The sequence below is a fragment of the Bos javanicus genome, chromosome 23, assembly GCF_032452875.1.
Source record: "Bos javanicus breed banteng chromosome 23, ARS-OSU_banteng_1.0, whole genome shotgun sequence".
NCBI lineage: Eukaryota > Metazoa > Chordata > Mammalia > Artiodactyla > Bovidae > Bos > Bos javanicus.
Window position 1 is genome coordinate 20,106,097 of NC_083890.1, and position 15,638 is coordinate 20,121,734.

Consider the following 15,638-nt stretch of genomic DNA (forward strand, 5'->3'; position numbering starts at 1 on the left):
AGGCCCAGGTTCGATCCCTGGGTCGGGAAGATGTCCTGGAGAAGGGAATGGGTACCCACTCCAGTATTCTTGTCTGGAGAATTATATGGAGAATTATATGGTGGGCTACAGTCCATGGGGTCTCAAAGAGTCAGACATGACTGAGCAATTAACATTTTCACATTTCAACAAGCCACTGGCCACATAGCAAAATAGAAGGCAGTAAAGCCTCATGGACTCCTCTGTTATATTCTGTCTGATGGAATCCTTACGTCTCTTTACCCCTACTTTAAGAGTAAATATGTAGACTCCATGTATATGGAATCTTATGTCCTAACAATTCAGCAGTGGGCATCTTACCAGCAGGAAAGGACGAGGAACCCACTTGAAAAATAACCCTGTAGTCTGAATCTTCCTCAATGCAGCATCTGATGTGATGGGAGCTTTGGCATGGAATTGCAGCTTCCACAGGATCAACCATGATGTTGGACTCTAGAGGCAGCGGGTACACGATGACATCTTTGGCCATGACCCTGTACAAATTCTTGTATCGAAATACGCAGTGATAGGTTCCTGAGTGGAAGGAAGCCAAGAAGAGATGGAACAAAAGTCATCGCTCCAGAAAGGCATTAGCTGAACCTCAAAAACATCATGCTGAGTGACGGAAGCCAGATGCAAAAGGCCACATATCATATGATCCCAGTTCTATGAAACGTCTACAGTAGACAAATACACAGGAACAGAAAATAGAGTAGTGGTTGCCTAGGGCTGGGGGTTTGGGAGAAAATGAGGTGACTTGTAAAGCGTATGGAATTTCTCTTGGTGGGGGTGGGGAGTGATGAAAATGTTCTCAAATCGACTACAGTAAAGTTTGTACAATTCCAGTGCACTAAAAGCCACTGAACTGTATCCTTTGAATGAATCAATTCTATAGTGCATGAATTTTATGTAATAAAGCAATTGCAAAATCAAAACAAACAAACAAACAGGAAGGCATTGGCTGAAAAAGTGAGGATTGGGTTTCCTTGTCAGGCTGGGACAAGTGCACAGTGACCCCTCCTGGGCCCTAGATGAGAAAATGCTCCGTTGAGTCCCCTCCTGGGCTCTCTGTGCATTTGAACCCAACCTCATGGAAATATTCACTTACTTTTGAATACAATGTAGTGGCTTATCCAGAGTCAAACAGCCTGTTGTAGTGGGATCGAGTTTCAAATCAGGTTCCCAAGACCTCCTTCAAGGCTCTTTCTTTAACCAGGAGGGAAAAAATGAGAATTTTGGTATGTGCTGGGCTGGGGAGTTCTTTGAAGAAAGTTGTCAGTGAGATGGAGCCAGAGCCCTGGGGTCTTGTGACACCCATCTCTAAGGGAGTAGATGCCTCTGGTTCTGGCACATCATTGCACCGCTAAGGAGTGCAGAGGGAAGGGGGAAGAAGGGAGAAGTGGATTGTGAACTCTTGGGAGAGCTTGACCTGTGGACTCTGGGATTAGATGTCTGACGCTTATCTAGAAAAGTCTGAAGATGAGAATGGGCCGACTCAATTTTGCAGGAGTGAAAAGAGAAGGCTGCAGTGGGAGTTGCCTGCACGCCCAGTGCTTGGTGAAGCAGAGTGGACTACGGACAGGGCTTGGGTTGACCTTCATGAAAGCCACCTTTCCCACTGGACTTCACACCAGAGCCCATCAGGGGATGAGCCGCCGCTGGGTCAGCTGCTGTGGGGACAGCTGGAAGTTTATCACAGCATCTACAGTTAAGTAGGACCTTTCAGTGTTGCTGACATTGCTTCTCTTTGTCCTAACTTTGGGGGAGTCAGAGCAGCTGCTGGGCAGAGAAAAAACAAGTAGAAAAAGACCAGAGAGAAAATGCCTTCCGATTCCCATTGGGAGGGAGGGAAAGAAACTTTACACTGAATAGAAAAGTGTAGTCAATTTTGATGAGAACAGATGCTTTTTAGAACCTGAGTGGGACTGTTTAATAGTTCAATATTGTCTGATAGTCGGAAAGGGCTATTGGGCAGAGCAAGTATGAGCTTGGCATAGGAGAAATGGGAATATTTCCCATTCCTGATGGTATCCATCAAGTCCAACCAGACGAAAAGCAGTTATTTCTACAGTGTTGCCTAAGCCTTCCTTACAGGAAAAAATCAAGACAACCTGGAACTCACAGGATCTGGACTGATTAAGCCTATCATTCATGAAAAGCTTTAGAACAAAGTAGTTAATAATTGGCTTCTGGGGACTTGCCTAGTGGTCCAGTGTTTAAGACGCCACGCTTAGTTCAATCCCTGGTCCGGGAACTAAGATCCCACAAGTGCAGCCTCCCCATCCCCCAAAAAAACAGAACTCTTGGCCTCGAGCCAGTCACCTTTTCCCTTCCGCCCTGCCATTCAGCAGATGCATGCATAATCTCAGGCAGTTTCTTACCCTCTCTGGGCCCCAGTGTCCTCATCTGCGGAATGGAGATGATAATGACACTCTCCTCTAGGTTTATTGTTTTAAATTAATTCATGTACTTAAATACTTAGCACAATGTCTATCACACAGCAGAAGCTCAAGAAATGTCAATTATTATTGAAGGGATCCTATCAAATTTCTTTTTCTTCCAAAAATTTGCATTTTCTCTCAACTTAAACAGTATCTAGGGATAAGTATTGGAGAAGGTGATGGCACCCCACTCCAGTACTCTTGCCAGGAAAATCCCATGGACCGAGGAGCCCGGTAGGCTGCAGTCCATGGGGTCGCTCAGAGTCAGACACGACTGAACGACTTCACTTTCACTTTTCACCTTCCTGCATTGGAGAAGGAAATGGCAACCCACTCCAGTGTTCTTGCCTGGAGAATCCCAGGGACAGGGGAGCCTGGTGGGCTGCCATCTATGGGGTCGCACAGAGTCGGACACGACTGAAGAGACTTAGCAGCAGGGATAAGTAGAAAACAAAAACGTTTTTCTTTCCTCTTTTGGAACCAGGCATATAAAACCTTTAGGAAGAATTTTTATACCTCAGTTGGGTGAAACAAGAGTGTGGTAAAAATACTTGAAAAAAAAATCCTCTTAGGAGTTTGGAATTATATGCATACCACTAATGCATAAAATAGATCAATTACAAGAACCTGGTGTATAGCACAGGGAACTATGTGCAATATCTTATAATAACATATAATGGGAAAGAATCTAAAAAAGAACATATGTATGTATATATATATATATATATATATATATATATAACTGAATCATTTCATATAAAAAACTGAATCACATACATATACAAAAACTGAATTGCTTTATATTTAAAACTGAATCACATATATAAGTGATTATATGTGATTACATGGGGATTATATATATCACATATACATGATATCTTCATATATGTGTGTGTAAATATATATATATATATATAAATATACACGGAGAAGGCAATGGCACCCAACTCCAGTTGCTTGCAAAATCCCATGGATGGAGGAACCTGGTGCGCTGCAGTCCATGGGGTCGCTGAGGGTTGGACACGACTGAGCGACTTCACTTTCACTTTTCCCTTTCATGCATTGGAGAAGGAAATGGCAACCCACTCCAGTGTTCTTGCCTGGAGAATCCCAGGGACAGGGGAGCCTGGTGGGCTGCTGTCTATGGGGTCACACAGAGTCGGACACGACTGAAGTGACTTAGCAGCAGCAGCAGCATATAAATATACAAAACTGAATCACTTTGCCATACACTTGAAACTAAACACAACATCGTAAATTAACTATAGTTAAATTAAAACAAAAAATCTTCTCAACGGCAAAGCACAGGCTCTAGAATCAGAGACCAGTTTTAATTCTTCCTCTACAACTTAAGTTGTGGAAACTTAGGCACATTTATTATCCTCGCTGAACCTCATTTTCTGCATCTGTAAAATGGTAATAGTGACATCTTCCCCCAAAGGGCTGTTGCATTGAGTGATGACGTATGACGTGCAGAGTGGCTGGCACAGGCATGGGTCGGGCCAGGCCCTCCATGGATGGCAATGATTCCAGTGTATTTCTAGGGGTCCCAGAACCAGGGTGCAGGGTATCTGGGCTTTCACTCACCATTCCACTCCCTGGTTGAGGTCTTGACTGTCAGCACCGACTCTGCTCTGTCAGGATACCTCCTCGTGGTATAAAACCTTTTGTATATTTTAGTTCCAGCAGAAGTGTTCCAGTACATCTCATCATAGTTACTCATATCGCTGATGCACTTTATAAAAAAGCTTTGTCCCTCAGAAACAGAAATTAGGTCCGGGGTTATGTTTAGCTTGGCTAAAAGAATGCAAATAAAACAGACAAAAGAAAACCAACAACAAGTATAATGTTTAGTCTTTCTGGTGACGTCCACATAGAGTGAAATTTCACATGGAGACAGAAAGCATGAGCGGTCCTGACTCTACTGGGGTCAACGCGGCATTGGTACCTTGCTGCTCCCGGGCTTTACTTGTCTCTAGGCTGTTCTTGGTGGTGCTCTGAACTGTACTCATTTCCATCACAAGCCTTTGGGATTCGCGCACTTCCCCTTTGTGGCTGGAATTATCTCCTAATGATCAGCAGGGCAAAAGGTTGCAAACTTAAGAGTGTTGACTTAACTCAACTCCCCTCCAACCTCTTCCAGGTACCTCAAGGGAAACTCAATGGCTCAGTTCCTATGACCGTATCATTTTCTACTCTTTCGAAATAACTTAAAATGCCATGGTGTACTTTAATTTCTCTCTTTTGTATCTCTTCTCCATGAAAATGTGAGCTCCTTAAGAGCAGGACCCTCTCATGCGTGTCCTTGTTCACATCGCCACCAGCATCAGCACTGGGTCCACTACCCAGTCAGTGCTTACCAAGCAGATGAGTGGTTTCTGGAACGACTTGTGAAGCAGAGGGATCACAGCAGTTACACTGCCCAAATAATTATATCTGGACTGAGAAGTAGAGACACCCAAATTGTTCAGAAGTGGGGACTGATGATTTATCTAAATTGTTTTTGTATCATGGGCACAAAAACATGTTTGCCTGCCCAATTTTTGCAGAGAATGCAGCAGAAAGTTTTAAATGTCTGATATAGGGGTGAAGTTAGAATGCTTTAAGATATAAGCAGTAGAAACGATACTTTTAAGAGTCCTAGAATTAATTGAAAACAAACAAACACTTGTTACAACTGTAAGATAACCAGGAAATAGCAGACTCCTAAAGCTTTCTGCTGCATTCTCTCTGAAAAAGATAAAATGGGAGAGAAAAGGGGGGAATGAAGGATGGTGGGGAGTGAGCCAAGCTATTGCAATTCAAGAGAGGGAGAATGGGATTATGGGAGAAAAAGTAAGATATAAGGGGCATTATCCTTGTGAAGTGAAAGTCGCTCCATTGTGTCCGACTCTTAGACCATGGGATTCCTTCCTTATTCAGTGACTAATCTGAGTGTGAAACCTACTTCAGCTTTTTGCCTTCTCAGTACAACGTAGGCGGTTCCTTCCCTGCAACCACTTTTTCCTACTCTTACCCTTCCTTGTAAGGAATTCCTGTGAATTTAAACGGCAGAGATGCAAATCCCACTGTGTGATTTACCCCAACCACCATCTCACAACCAGGGAAGGCCCGGCTTCACTGCTCATGGATGTTCCCAGTTCACTGGCAGCCCCTGGTTTGAGGGGCAAGCCCAAAAATGCTAGTGAAAGAGTCCTTACCCACAGACATGAATGTCACTTCTATGTCCTTTCTGCCTCTGGCTCCGTGGGCACTGATGAACTCACACGTGTAGACCACTGTCGTTCCAGACGACCCGCTCGGACACTGAGTCCCATTGGCCACGAGGGTGTATGTGCTGCAGCCATTGTCCGTGTCTATTTCAGCGTTTCCTGCAACAACATAAGAGGTTCTCTTGCTGTCACGGTTATCTGACTCTCTGGTTTGGTAGCAAAGAAGCCAAATCGTGGGCTTCCCTGGTGGCTCAGTGGTAAAGAATCTGCCTGCCAATACAGGAGACATGGGTTTGATCCCTGATCTTGGAAGATCCCACATGCTGCAAAGCAACCAAGCCCATGCACCACAACTATTGAGCCTGTGCTCTAGAGTCTGGGAGTCACAACTAGTGAGCCCATATGCCACAAGTAAGGAGGCCCAAGGGTCCTAGAGCTTATGCTCTGCATCAAGAGAAACCACTGCAATGAGAAGCTTTTGCACCACAACTACAGAGTAATTGCCACTTGCCACAACTGGAGAAAAGCCCAAGCAGCAATGAAGACCACACACAGCCAAAAATAAATGAATAAAGTTATTTACAAAAACAAGAAGCCAAATCAGCTAACATGACTCCTTATTTACATCCAGTTTTCTCTTTGAATGGAGAGGCTGCTGCTGCTACTGCTGCTAAGTCGCTTCAGTCGTGTCCGACTCTGTGCGACCCCATAGACGGCAGCCCACCAGGCTCCCCAGTCCCTGGGATTCTCCAGGCAAGAACACTGGAGTGGGTTGCCATTTCCTTCTCCAGTGCATGAAAGTGAAAAGTGAAAGTGAAGTTGCTCAGTTGTGTCCAACTCTTAGCGACCCCATGGACTGGTGGGCTCCCATCCAGTTTTCTCTTTGAATGGAGAGGCTGCTGCTGCTGCTATTGCTGCTAAGTCGCTTCAGTCGTGTCCGACTCTGTGCGACCCCATAGACAGCAGCCCACCAGGCTCCTCCATCCATGGGATTTTCCAGGCAAGAGTACTGGAGTGGGGTGCCATTGCCTTCTGTTGAATGGAGAGGCAGGATGGTATAATGGTTAGTCCTGCCACTTTAGGATCCAGGTGGCCTGGCTGCAGTTTCCAAACTGTATTATTATCTTTTTAAATTTTTTTTTTAATGTGGACTTTTTTTTAAAAAGTCTTTGTTGAACTGGTTACCAGAGAAGGCAATGGCACCCCACTCCAGAACTCTTGCCTGGAAAATCCCATAGATGGAGAAGCCCGGTAGGCTGCAGTCCATGGGGTCACTAAGAGTCAGACATGACTGAGTGACTTCACTTTTACTTTTCACTTTCCTGCATTGGAGAAGGAAATGGAAACCCACTCCAGTATTCTTGCCTGGAGAATCCCAAGGACGGGGGAGCCTGGTGGGCTGCCGTCTATGGGGTCGCACAGAATCGGACACGACTGAAGTGACTTAGCAGCAGCAGCAGAGCTGGTTACAATATTGCTTCTGTTCTTTGTGTTTTGGTTTTTTGGGCGCGAGGCGTGTGGGGTTTTGGCTCCCTGATCAGGGCTCAAACCCGCACTCCCTGCATTGGAAGACAAAATCTAAACCACTGGACCACCAGGGAAGTCCCCAACACTCTAGTACCTACCGGCAGGGTGTTGTTGGGAAAGTCACTAAGCCACGCTCTATCTCAGTTTCTCCAGATGTAAAATGGGGATATATAACAGCTATGACCTAGGATTGTAGTCAGGTAAAAGGAGTTATTATGTGAACACTTAGGATAGTGGCTGGCTGGGGCCAACCCCTAACCAAGACCATGATGATTGCTGAAGTGTGAAAAATTTAAAAAGAGAAGTCATGTTTTTGGATATGATTTCAATTGGAAGAGGAAAAGATGATAGATTATTTTGACTATTTTTATTATTAAAAGGAGGAAGAAACAGGACTCAGGCCTCTGATACTCGTCTCACTTGAGACCTGTTTTTGTAACTTATTCCTTCCTATTAGTCATATGTTTTAGTCGAAGCTTTACCTTCGTGTTTTCTTCGGTTACCAGCAGTTCACCCTTCAGAATAGCTGCTCCTTCCTGTCTTCCTCTCCGTTCCCAAGATGCTCTGCCCTCCACGCCATCTCACTTCCTGCCTGTGTCTCTATGATGCTCTCTTGGACACCTTTTTCTACTTCGGTTCCTTCATCCCTCCCCTCCATCCTTGCCTTCTGCCATGTACCCTGAAGACATTCCTCAAACACTGACAATCTTCCAAAAATTAAAGAAAAAGAAAAAACCCTTCTGATGAACTCTAACATAAATGCATCTTTTACAGCCTTAGCTGGAGGATCAATGATATTTAAAATATTCTGATTGAAAAGGAACCAGCTTTTCTCCCCAGTCTCCAAAATGATAATTCAGAACACCAAACTGATTTACCACCTTGGGTATATTATTAATACCTCCTGGTTCATAGGTACAAAGGTCCATTCATCTCCAAGGCTCATACCTCCACTCATTTTTGGAAAACCTACTTCCTCCACTTCCTCCAGGACCTCTCACTCCATCCCTCTCCCTTGGCTGCAGAACAATGGAAGGTACTAAATGCAGCCTGTAAGTTGGCACTCTGCTTTCCAGAGTAGAGGTGGTAGGCAGTTCCAAGTTTATTGCTCAAGATTAAATAATACCCAATGAAGAATTCCCAGGACATTGAGGATAAGTGAAGGCATGGTTTTCAAAGCTATCATCATTATCAGAAAGCAGTTATTGTGGCAGATTCAATGTATTCAACTCTGTTTTAAATATTGACATTCATTATCTCTTGTCTCTTCTTTCAAAAGTCTCACAAAATGGGTGCCATTGTCTGTATTTAAAAGATGAAAATCTGGGAGCTCCTTAGCGATCTATTGGTTAGGATTTGGCACTTTCGCTGTCCCTGCCGAGTTCAATCTCTAAGATTCCACAAGCCCTGAAAATACCCCAAAACCCCAGAAAGCCCAACCTGCTTGAAAAAGACCACCATCTTCTTAAAGTTAGAAATTCTGACACTATGGATTACTTCCTTTCCATCTTATCCCTTGCTGGAAGTGCTTTGAAAATCCAGTGCAACTGTTTCTGAGATGAGGTGATACGTTCAGTTCCAACACACTGGGGTGAATTATTTAGCTAGATGGCTTTCTCCTGATCTAGACAAATGGCTGCTAAGAGAACTTGTGGAATTTGGAAAAAGATGGCCCCAGCGAGGGGAGGGCAAAGGAGAAGGAAAGAGGACAGGTGTCGAGAGAGAGCAGAGGTTAAATTCATCAGAGAATCCCTTGTACGGGTCCCCAAGTGGCCTGCCCCAGCCAGGGTGGCAGGAAATCCATTGTTCTGTTGTTAGTTGAGCCTGCCCGGGGCATTAAGAATGTCTGTAGCAGGGATGGCCACAGAGAGGTCCCTGAGCATCTGTACTGTAGACTTCCTGGTTCCTTTGCCAGAGGGCAAGGCCTTTCACCACTCACAGTTAAAAGCCTCTAAGTCAGCAACACGGGAACTGTGCAAGGTCTTTCTCCCATCTGGCAGTTCCTTTAGGATGTCTACACCTCCTCTTCTTTAAGAATCAAGGAAGTGGCTAAATGGACCATATGTCAACTTGTTCAACAGTTACCAGATGCCTTTACCATTCTGTGGAGTACTTTAAGGTGGAAACAAATGTGCTTTGAAAACTAGATGTGCTCAGAAAACGTTACATCTCAACTGATCCTTATTTTATTTATGATTTAATATTATCCAATAGGGAAGGCTTTGTAAAAGTTCCACCACAATGATGGATTTCATGGCTTAAGCTACGATTGCTTTAATGATTTTTTTTTTAACTTGAAAGATGAGCACATAATACTGTCATTTCTTAAGAGAAGAATTGCCTATGTGAGGTTTATAGGCAGAGAACAGTTTTCTGTTTCACAGTACAATTTCTGCTGGATCAGCTCATGCCAAGGCTGACTCACCAGGCATGTGTGATATAGTTTGGCCAAGACAAAGACTTGAATTATTTTCTTTTTCTATTGTGACATCCTCGGATAAGTCATTGAATTTGAACCTCAATTTCCTTATTTGAAAATGGAAGGCAAAAAAAAATGTCTGCTTCAAACTTGTGGTCAAAGTTAAATGTGATTAAAGTGATAACAATATGTGCATACTTATAACTGGTTCATACTGTACAGCAGAAACCAACACAACATTGTAAAGCAATTATTTTCCAATTAAAATAAATAAAAATTTATTTTATTTATAAGAATATAAAAATTTATAAGAAAATAATAGCAAATGAAGCAACTGACAAACAACTAATCTCAAAAATATACAAGCAACTCCTACAGCTCAACTCCAGAAAAATAAATGACCCAATCAAAAAATGGGCCAAAGAACTAAATAGACATTTCTCCAAAGAAGACATACAGATGGCTAACAAACACATGCAAAGATGCTCAACATCACTCATTATCAGAGAAATGCAAATCAAAACCACTATGAGGTACCATTTCACACCAGTCAGAATGGCTGCAATCCAAAAGTCTACAAATAATAAATGCTGGAGAGGGTGTGGAGAAAAGGGAACCCTCTTACACTGTTGGTGGGAATGCAAATTAGTACAGCCACTATGGAGAACAGTGTGGAGATTCCTTAAAAAACTGGAAATAGAACTGCCTTATGATCCAGCAATCCCACTGCTGGGCATACACACTGAGGAAACCAGAAGCGAAAGAGACACGTGTACCCCAATGTTCATCACAGCACTGTTTATAATAGCCAAGACATGGAAGCAACCTAGATGTCCATCAGCAGATGAATGGATAAGAAAGCAGTGGTACATATACACAATGGAGTATTACTCAGCCATTAAAAAGAATACATTTGAATCAGTTCTAATGAGGTGGATGAAACTGGAGCCTATTATACAGAGTGAAGTAAGCCAGAAGGAAAAACATAAATACAGTATACTAACGCATATATATGGAATTTAGAAAGATGATGGTAACAGTAACCCGGTGTACGAGACAGCAAAAGAGACACTGATGTATAGAATAGTCTTATGGACTCTGTGGGAGAGGGAGAGGGTGGGAAGATTTGGGAGACTGACATTGAAACACATAAAATATCATGTAAGAAACGAGATGCCAGTCCAGGTTCGATGCACGACACTGGATGCTTGGGGCTAGTGCACTGGGACGACCCAGAGGGATGGTATGGGGAGGGAGGAGGGAGGAGGGTCCAGGATGGGGAACACATGTATACCTGTGGTGGAAAAAAAAAATTAATAAAAATAAAAAAATAAAAATTTTTTTCAAGTGAGAACATGTTTTTTAAAAAATGATCATAAATTATTACACAAAAAGAGCACTATTGCTATTTTAATTTCTTCTACTTATTATTATTCATCAGTACAAACTGAAAGGTGGGGAATTTCAAGCGTGATCTCAGATAACCAACAGGATCAGAAATTGACATTGGTTGAGAGACAAACAGGTTGATAGAGAAAGATATAGAACCAAAGACACAGAGTCAGATAATTAGTGGGAAGGACAGACACCAGGAGGAGAGACTCAGGAATTCGACTCTCCAAGTCAGACTTCAAAGCAAAACCCATGACCTCATCTTTGTCTCTTTGCTGAAGAGGGAAAGGAAAGGGAAGTGGGGACAAGATTTTCTGCAGGGAAGATGCGATAAACCTATGTCATCCCATCACTCCCTCTTGAATCTTCTCTGCCAGAATCTAGTTTACATCCCAGGTATGACACTTATGGATTTCCCCAATGGCTCAGCAGGTAAAGAATCCACTTGCTATTCAAGGAGCCACAGGAGACTTGGGTTCAATCCCTGGACTGGGAAGATCCAGTAGAGGAGAAAATGGCAACCTACCCCAGTATTCCTGCTGGGCTACAGTGCATGGGGTCACAAGGAGCTGGCCATGACTGAGCACAGAGCACACGCGACACTTATATGTACATATTTTGGGAATTTTGTTCTAGCGTGGCTTAGCTGGAGCTGGCCTCAAACCTAGTACTTCTTCCACAGTCTGAGGTCTAGAAAAAACCCAGCTACCTGACATTTGCTCTTTTACCCACTGCATCTCTATTTTTACTTGGCCAAAATGCAAAAAACCTATTTGCGAAAGGGTTTCTAACAGGCTCACCTGGAACGCTTATACTCCCTTCCTGCTTCCATTCAATTTGACTCCAATTCACGTTCACCTCACTGCAGCAGCGCAAAGACACAGGATTGTTGTCACACATCACCTCCGTGGCTTCACTTGCCTGTATCTGGATGGGTATAACTTCCACTTTTCTTTTGGACGCATATTCAAAAATATCTAATGTCAGCTTGCAGATGTATTCACCTGTAGCAAATACACAAAAAGACATGGATTATTACTATAACATATATCTAGTTCCCTAGAAGAAGGATGGCCTCATCTTATGTGTCATGGTGGTACTTCATGAAACATCATTTTCAAAAGCATATGAGACTTCTTATAAGCAACCCTAAAGGAATATTCAGGAGGTATTGAAGGTTGAGGGAGATATTTCTAATGCCACGAGGTGAGGAGTAGAGAGATGTTCTAAGGAAAAGGCAGAAATCTGAGTCCTTTTTGGTAAGGAAAAAAGTGTGGGGATGCTTCAGAGGTACAAAGAGAAGATGGGAAACCCATGGATCATTTTGGCATCCTATTTAACTCTGTGGCAAAGTCAGAGTCAACAAACACCTGATAGAATCCATGTGTCTGCAGTCCAGTTTCTCTTTGAGAGAAAATGAGATGCCTCTGTTGACATCTGGATTGCAGTGATGCTATTAAATTTTAGAATGTCAGGTATAAGAGTTATGCTTCTGTGGTTGCTGGGGAGGAACAGGTGGGAGGGATTCCAACAGAGAAGAAGAAAACCTGGGGAGAGCAGTGATGAATATGTTCACTATCTTGATCATGGTGATATTTGCACAGGTGTATCCACATGCCAAAACTTATTAAACTATATGTGCAAAATTATATGTGTAAGTTATAATTTAAATTATAAATGTAAGCATACTAACTTTACATATGTACAGTTTATTCCATGTCACTTCTACCTCAACAAAGCTCTTCTCACGTTTTTTAAAAATGTTAAAAAAAAATAAACCTGCTTTTTGTCTTAGGTTCCAGCTCATAAGCTTTGGTAAATGTGGAAAATTCTATCTGTCTCCCCAGGCTAAATTTGCTTGGCTCATTCACCATGGGATTAATTTTCAGTTGTGAACATTTGAGCTTCTTTTTGAAGAGGAAAAGTCTGTCTACACACACTACCACAGTTTGATTCTTTCTTAGCCCTTCATTCCATGGCAACCCACCCATGGAACCCCGAGTGATATTGTGGATAATAAGGCGCGACACGGAGGTCATGTTGTTGAGCACAGAGGTGTAGATGGAGACTTCAGTGCTGTTCTGGATGTCGAGGCCCGTTTCCGCCTGCGTCCAGGACACATTGGTGGAAAAAACTTCATTCTCACACATCAGCGTTACTGTATCTCCTTCAAAAATGATTTCTGGTGTGATGGAGAATTTCGTTTCATCTGGAAACCCAAACAAAAGCTATTAGGATCCCAAAGCAAATGAATGGAATTAATGATACTCCCCAATGCCACCACCACAGGTGTTCTCAAGATGTGTCCGTGGTGATGAATGATGCATCGTGTTCCCCACACTCCTTCCCTGGACAGCTGGGACCTGAGGGCCCCGGAGTGACTGAGCCAGCTATTAGGGACGCGGTTTCTAGCTTGGGATCTTTGCACACTTAAGAGTTGTCAATGATGCTAATGGGGATCCCAAATCTATTTTCAGTGTTTCAAATAATCTGTCACAGATACAAACAACAGACTTGTGGTTGCCAAGGGGAAGGAGAATAGGGGAGGGATGGATTGGTAGGTTGGGATTAGCAGGTACAAACTATTATATATAGGTTGGCTAAACAGCAAGATTTTATCGTACAGCACAGGGAACTGTAAACCACAGTTAAGAAGAATATGGAAAAGAACATACAAATATAAATATAGATAATTGAACCACTTTGCTGTACAGCAGAAATTAACACAGCATTGTAAATCAACTATACTTCAATAAAATTTATACAATAAAAATGCAAAAAAAATTCTAATAGTCTGGTAGAAAATTGCACATTTGCTTATGAAAAAGTCACACCAACTAACTTAAACATCAAGTTCCTTTGCCCCTGATTTGAGAAATATCAACTGTTTGTTACTGATAATTGGTACCTCAAGCTGACTGAAAGCTCTGTCTCATGCCTTTGATAAATTAAAAGTGGAAAAACCAATTAATTTTTTACAATAAAGTGTGCTTGGGAAATAAGACATTTTTTAAAGACTTAACACCTATGGGCCTATAAAAGTGGCAGCTTTATAGACACACAGATCTGAATTTGAATTCCGGTTCTGAGCCAGGCATAGCTGTGTGGCACTGGGGAGCTTGCTGAGTATCTCTGAACCTTGGCTTCCTTGTCTGGAAAATAGGAGCAGTGAGAGCTATCTTGGGGGGTGACTTGGAGGGATAGTAGCTATTCTTATTGGTTTCACAGTAAACTTCTTGAGAAAAGTGGCATTAAGTCATTTCACAGACATAAAGAAAAACACAGTATTCTCTATTTTGGGGTTTTTCTGGCTTATATAATATACAGGTTTTCCCTCTAAGCTGAGGTATAGTATTCATGAATTCCATGTATTGAGAAAATCTAAGGCGCTGAGGAATAAGGTTCTGGGAGGCATCTTTTGGATGGTTCTTTACGCTCAGGCCACACCCTGTTCTTACTGTAAAGTGAAAGTGAAAGTCAGTCAGTCATGTCCGACTGTTTGCGACCTCATGGACTATACAGTCCATGGAATTCTCCAGGGCAGAATACTGGAGTGGGTAGCCTTTCCCTTCTCCAGGGGATCTTCCCAACCCAGGGATCGAACCCAGGCCTCCCGCATTGCAGGCAGATTCTTAACCAGCTGAGCCACAAGGGAAGCCTGTCATAGTGTAAACATGGGACTAAAATACCATAGAATTAATTTGGGGTGCTATGTTCAAAATATCCAGGTATCTAAATATCTCTTGCCACATTTTTCAGGCTCCTGAATAAAATAAGATTTCAGAGCATCACATTCAACTATTCAGAAGCAAAGCCTCCTGTGCACATTTCATGTAGTGACCTGAGGCATGCAAAATGATGTTACTTACCATGTGGCCTTGAGCAAGTCATTTACCCTGAGGGTGATTTGCTCTCAATTTGTCCCACCCTCTCCTTCCTGAATGATAGGATGTCTAAGAATATTAGCAGTGAATGTAAAGAGGTAGAGTATGAATCCATTGTCAGGATGGTCTCACTCCTCCTGAGAAGAGGTGCCTTTCCTTCCCCTGTGCCTGCAACAGCCCGTTCAGTGCCGTCCCCATGGTGGGCTGTGTTGTTCCAAAGAGGAGTCCCCTTCAGTCGTGAACCGTGGGCCTGAGTTACACACAACAGCTGCCAGTCATCGCTTGCTCATCACATCTCTGCTCAGTTGACTCCCCTTGCTTTCCCCCAGGCAACAGTAGAGCCACCCACCTAATTACACAACAGAGCCCAACTCTATACCCCATTTGGAAAATGAGGGAGAGCATGTAAAATGCCAGGACTCTTGCCACTGCTGTATGTGATCCAAAGCAGTGGTTCTCAAATCTCCCCTGCAGCAGAATCACCTGGAGGGCTTGCGAAAATACAGGTTGGCCCAGGTTGGTCTGGGGTGACTTCCAGAATTTGCTTGTCTAACAAGTTCCCGGATGCTGCTGGAGGGGCCACACTTTTGAGAACTACTGCTCCAAAGTAACAATGGACCCCTGGTCAATATCAGTGCATCTCATAAATACCCGCCCCCCATCACAATGTTAGTTCTACTTCTGGGGAGGTTTTGGGCCTGTCAACCCTAATATTCATTGGAAGAACTGATGCTAAAGCTGAAGC

General features: G+C 43.1%; 1 protein-coding gene across 5 annotated transcripts in view; it reads right to left on the minus strand.

Annotated features, from left to right (window-relative positions):
- The window catches only part of ADGRF5 (adhesion G protein-coupled receptor F5), a 57,828-nt gene that overhangs the window by 16,843 nt on the left and 25,347 nt on the right, over positions 1 to 15,638 (minus strand). For 3 of the 5 annotated variants that reach the window (XM_061398358.1, XM_061398357.1, XM_061398359.1), the window contains exons 8-13: positions 12,997 to 13,218; positions 11,810 to 12,013; positions 5,660 to 5,830; positions 4,408 to 4,527; positions 4,047 to 4,256; positions 340 to 552 (exon numbers count right to left, since the gene is read on the minus strand). In XM_061398358.1, coding sequence (XP_061254342.1) covers positions 340 to 552; positions 4,047 to 4,256; positions 4,408 to 4,527; positions 5,660 to 5,830; positions 11,810 to 12,013; positions 12,997 to 13,218 — 1,140 coding nt within the window. The remainder of the gene's footprint in view (positions 1 to 339; positions 553 to 4,046; positions 4,257 to 4,407; positions 4,528 to 5,659; positions 5,831 to 11,809; positions 12,014 to 12,996; positions 13,219 to 15,638) is intronic. The other 2 variants (XM_061398361.1, XM_061398360.1) reach the window with 1 other exon arrangement.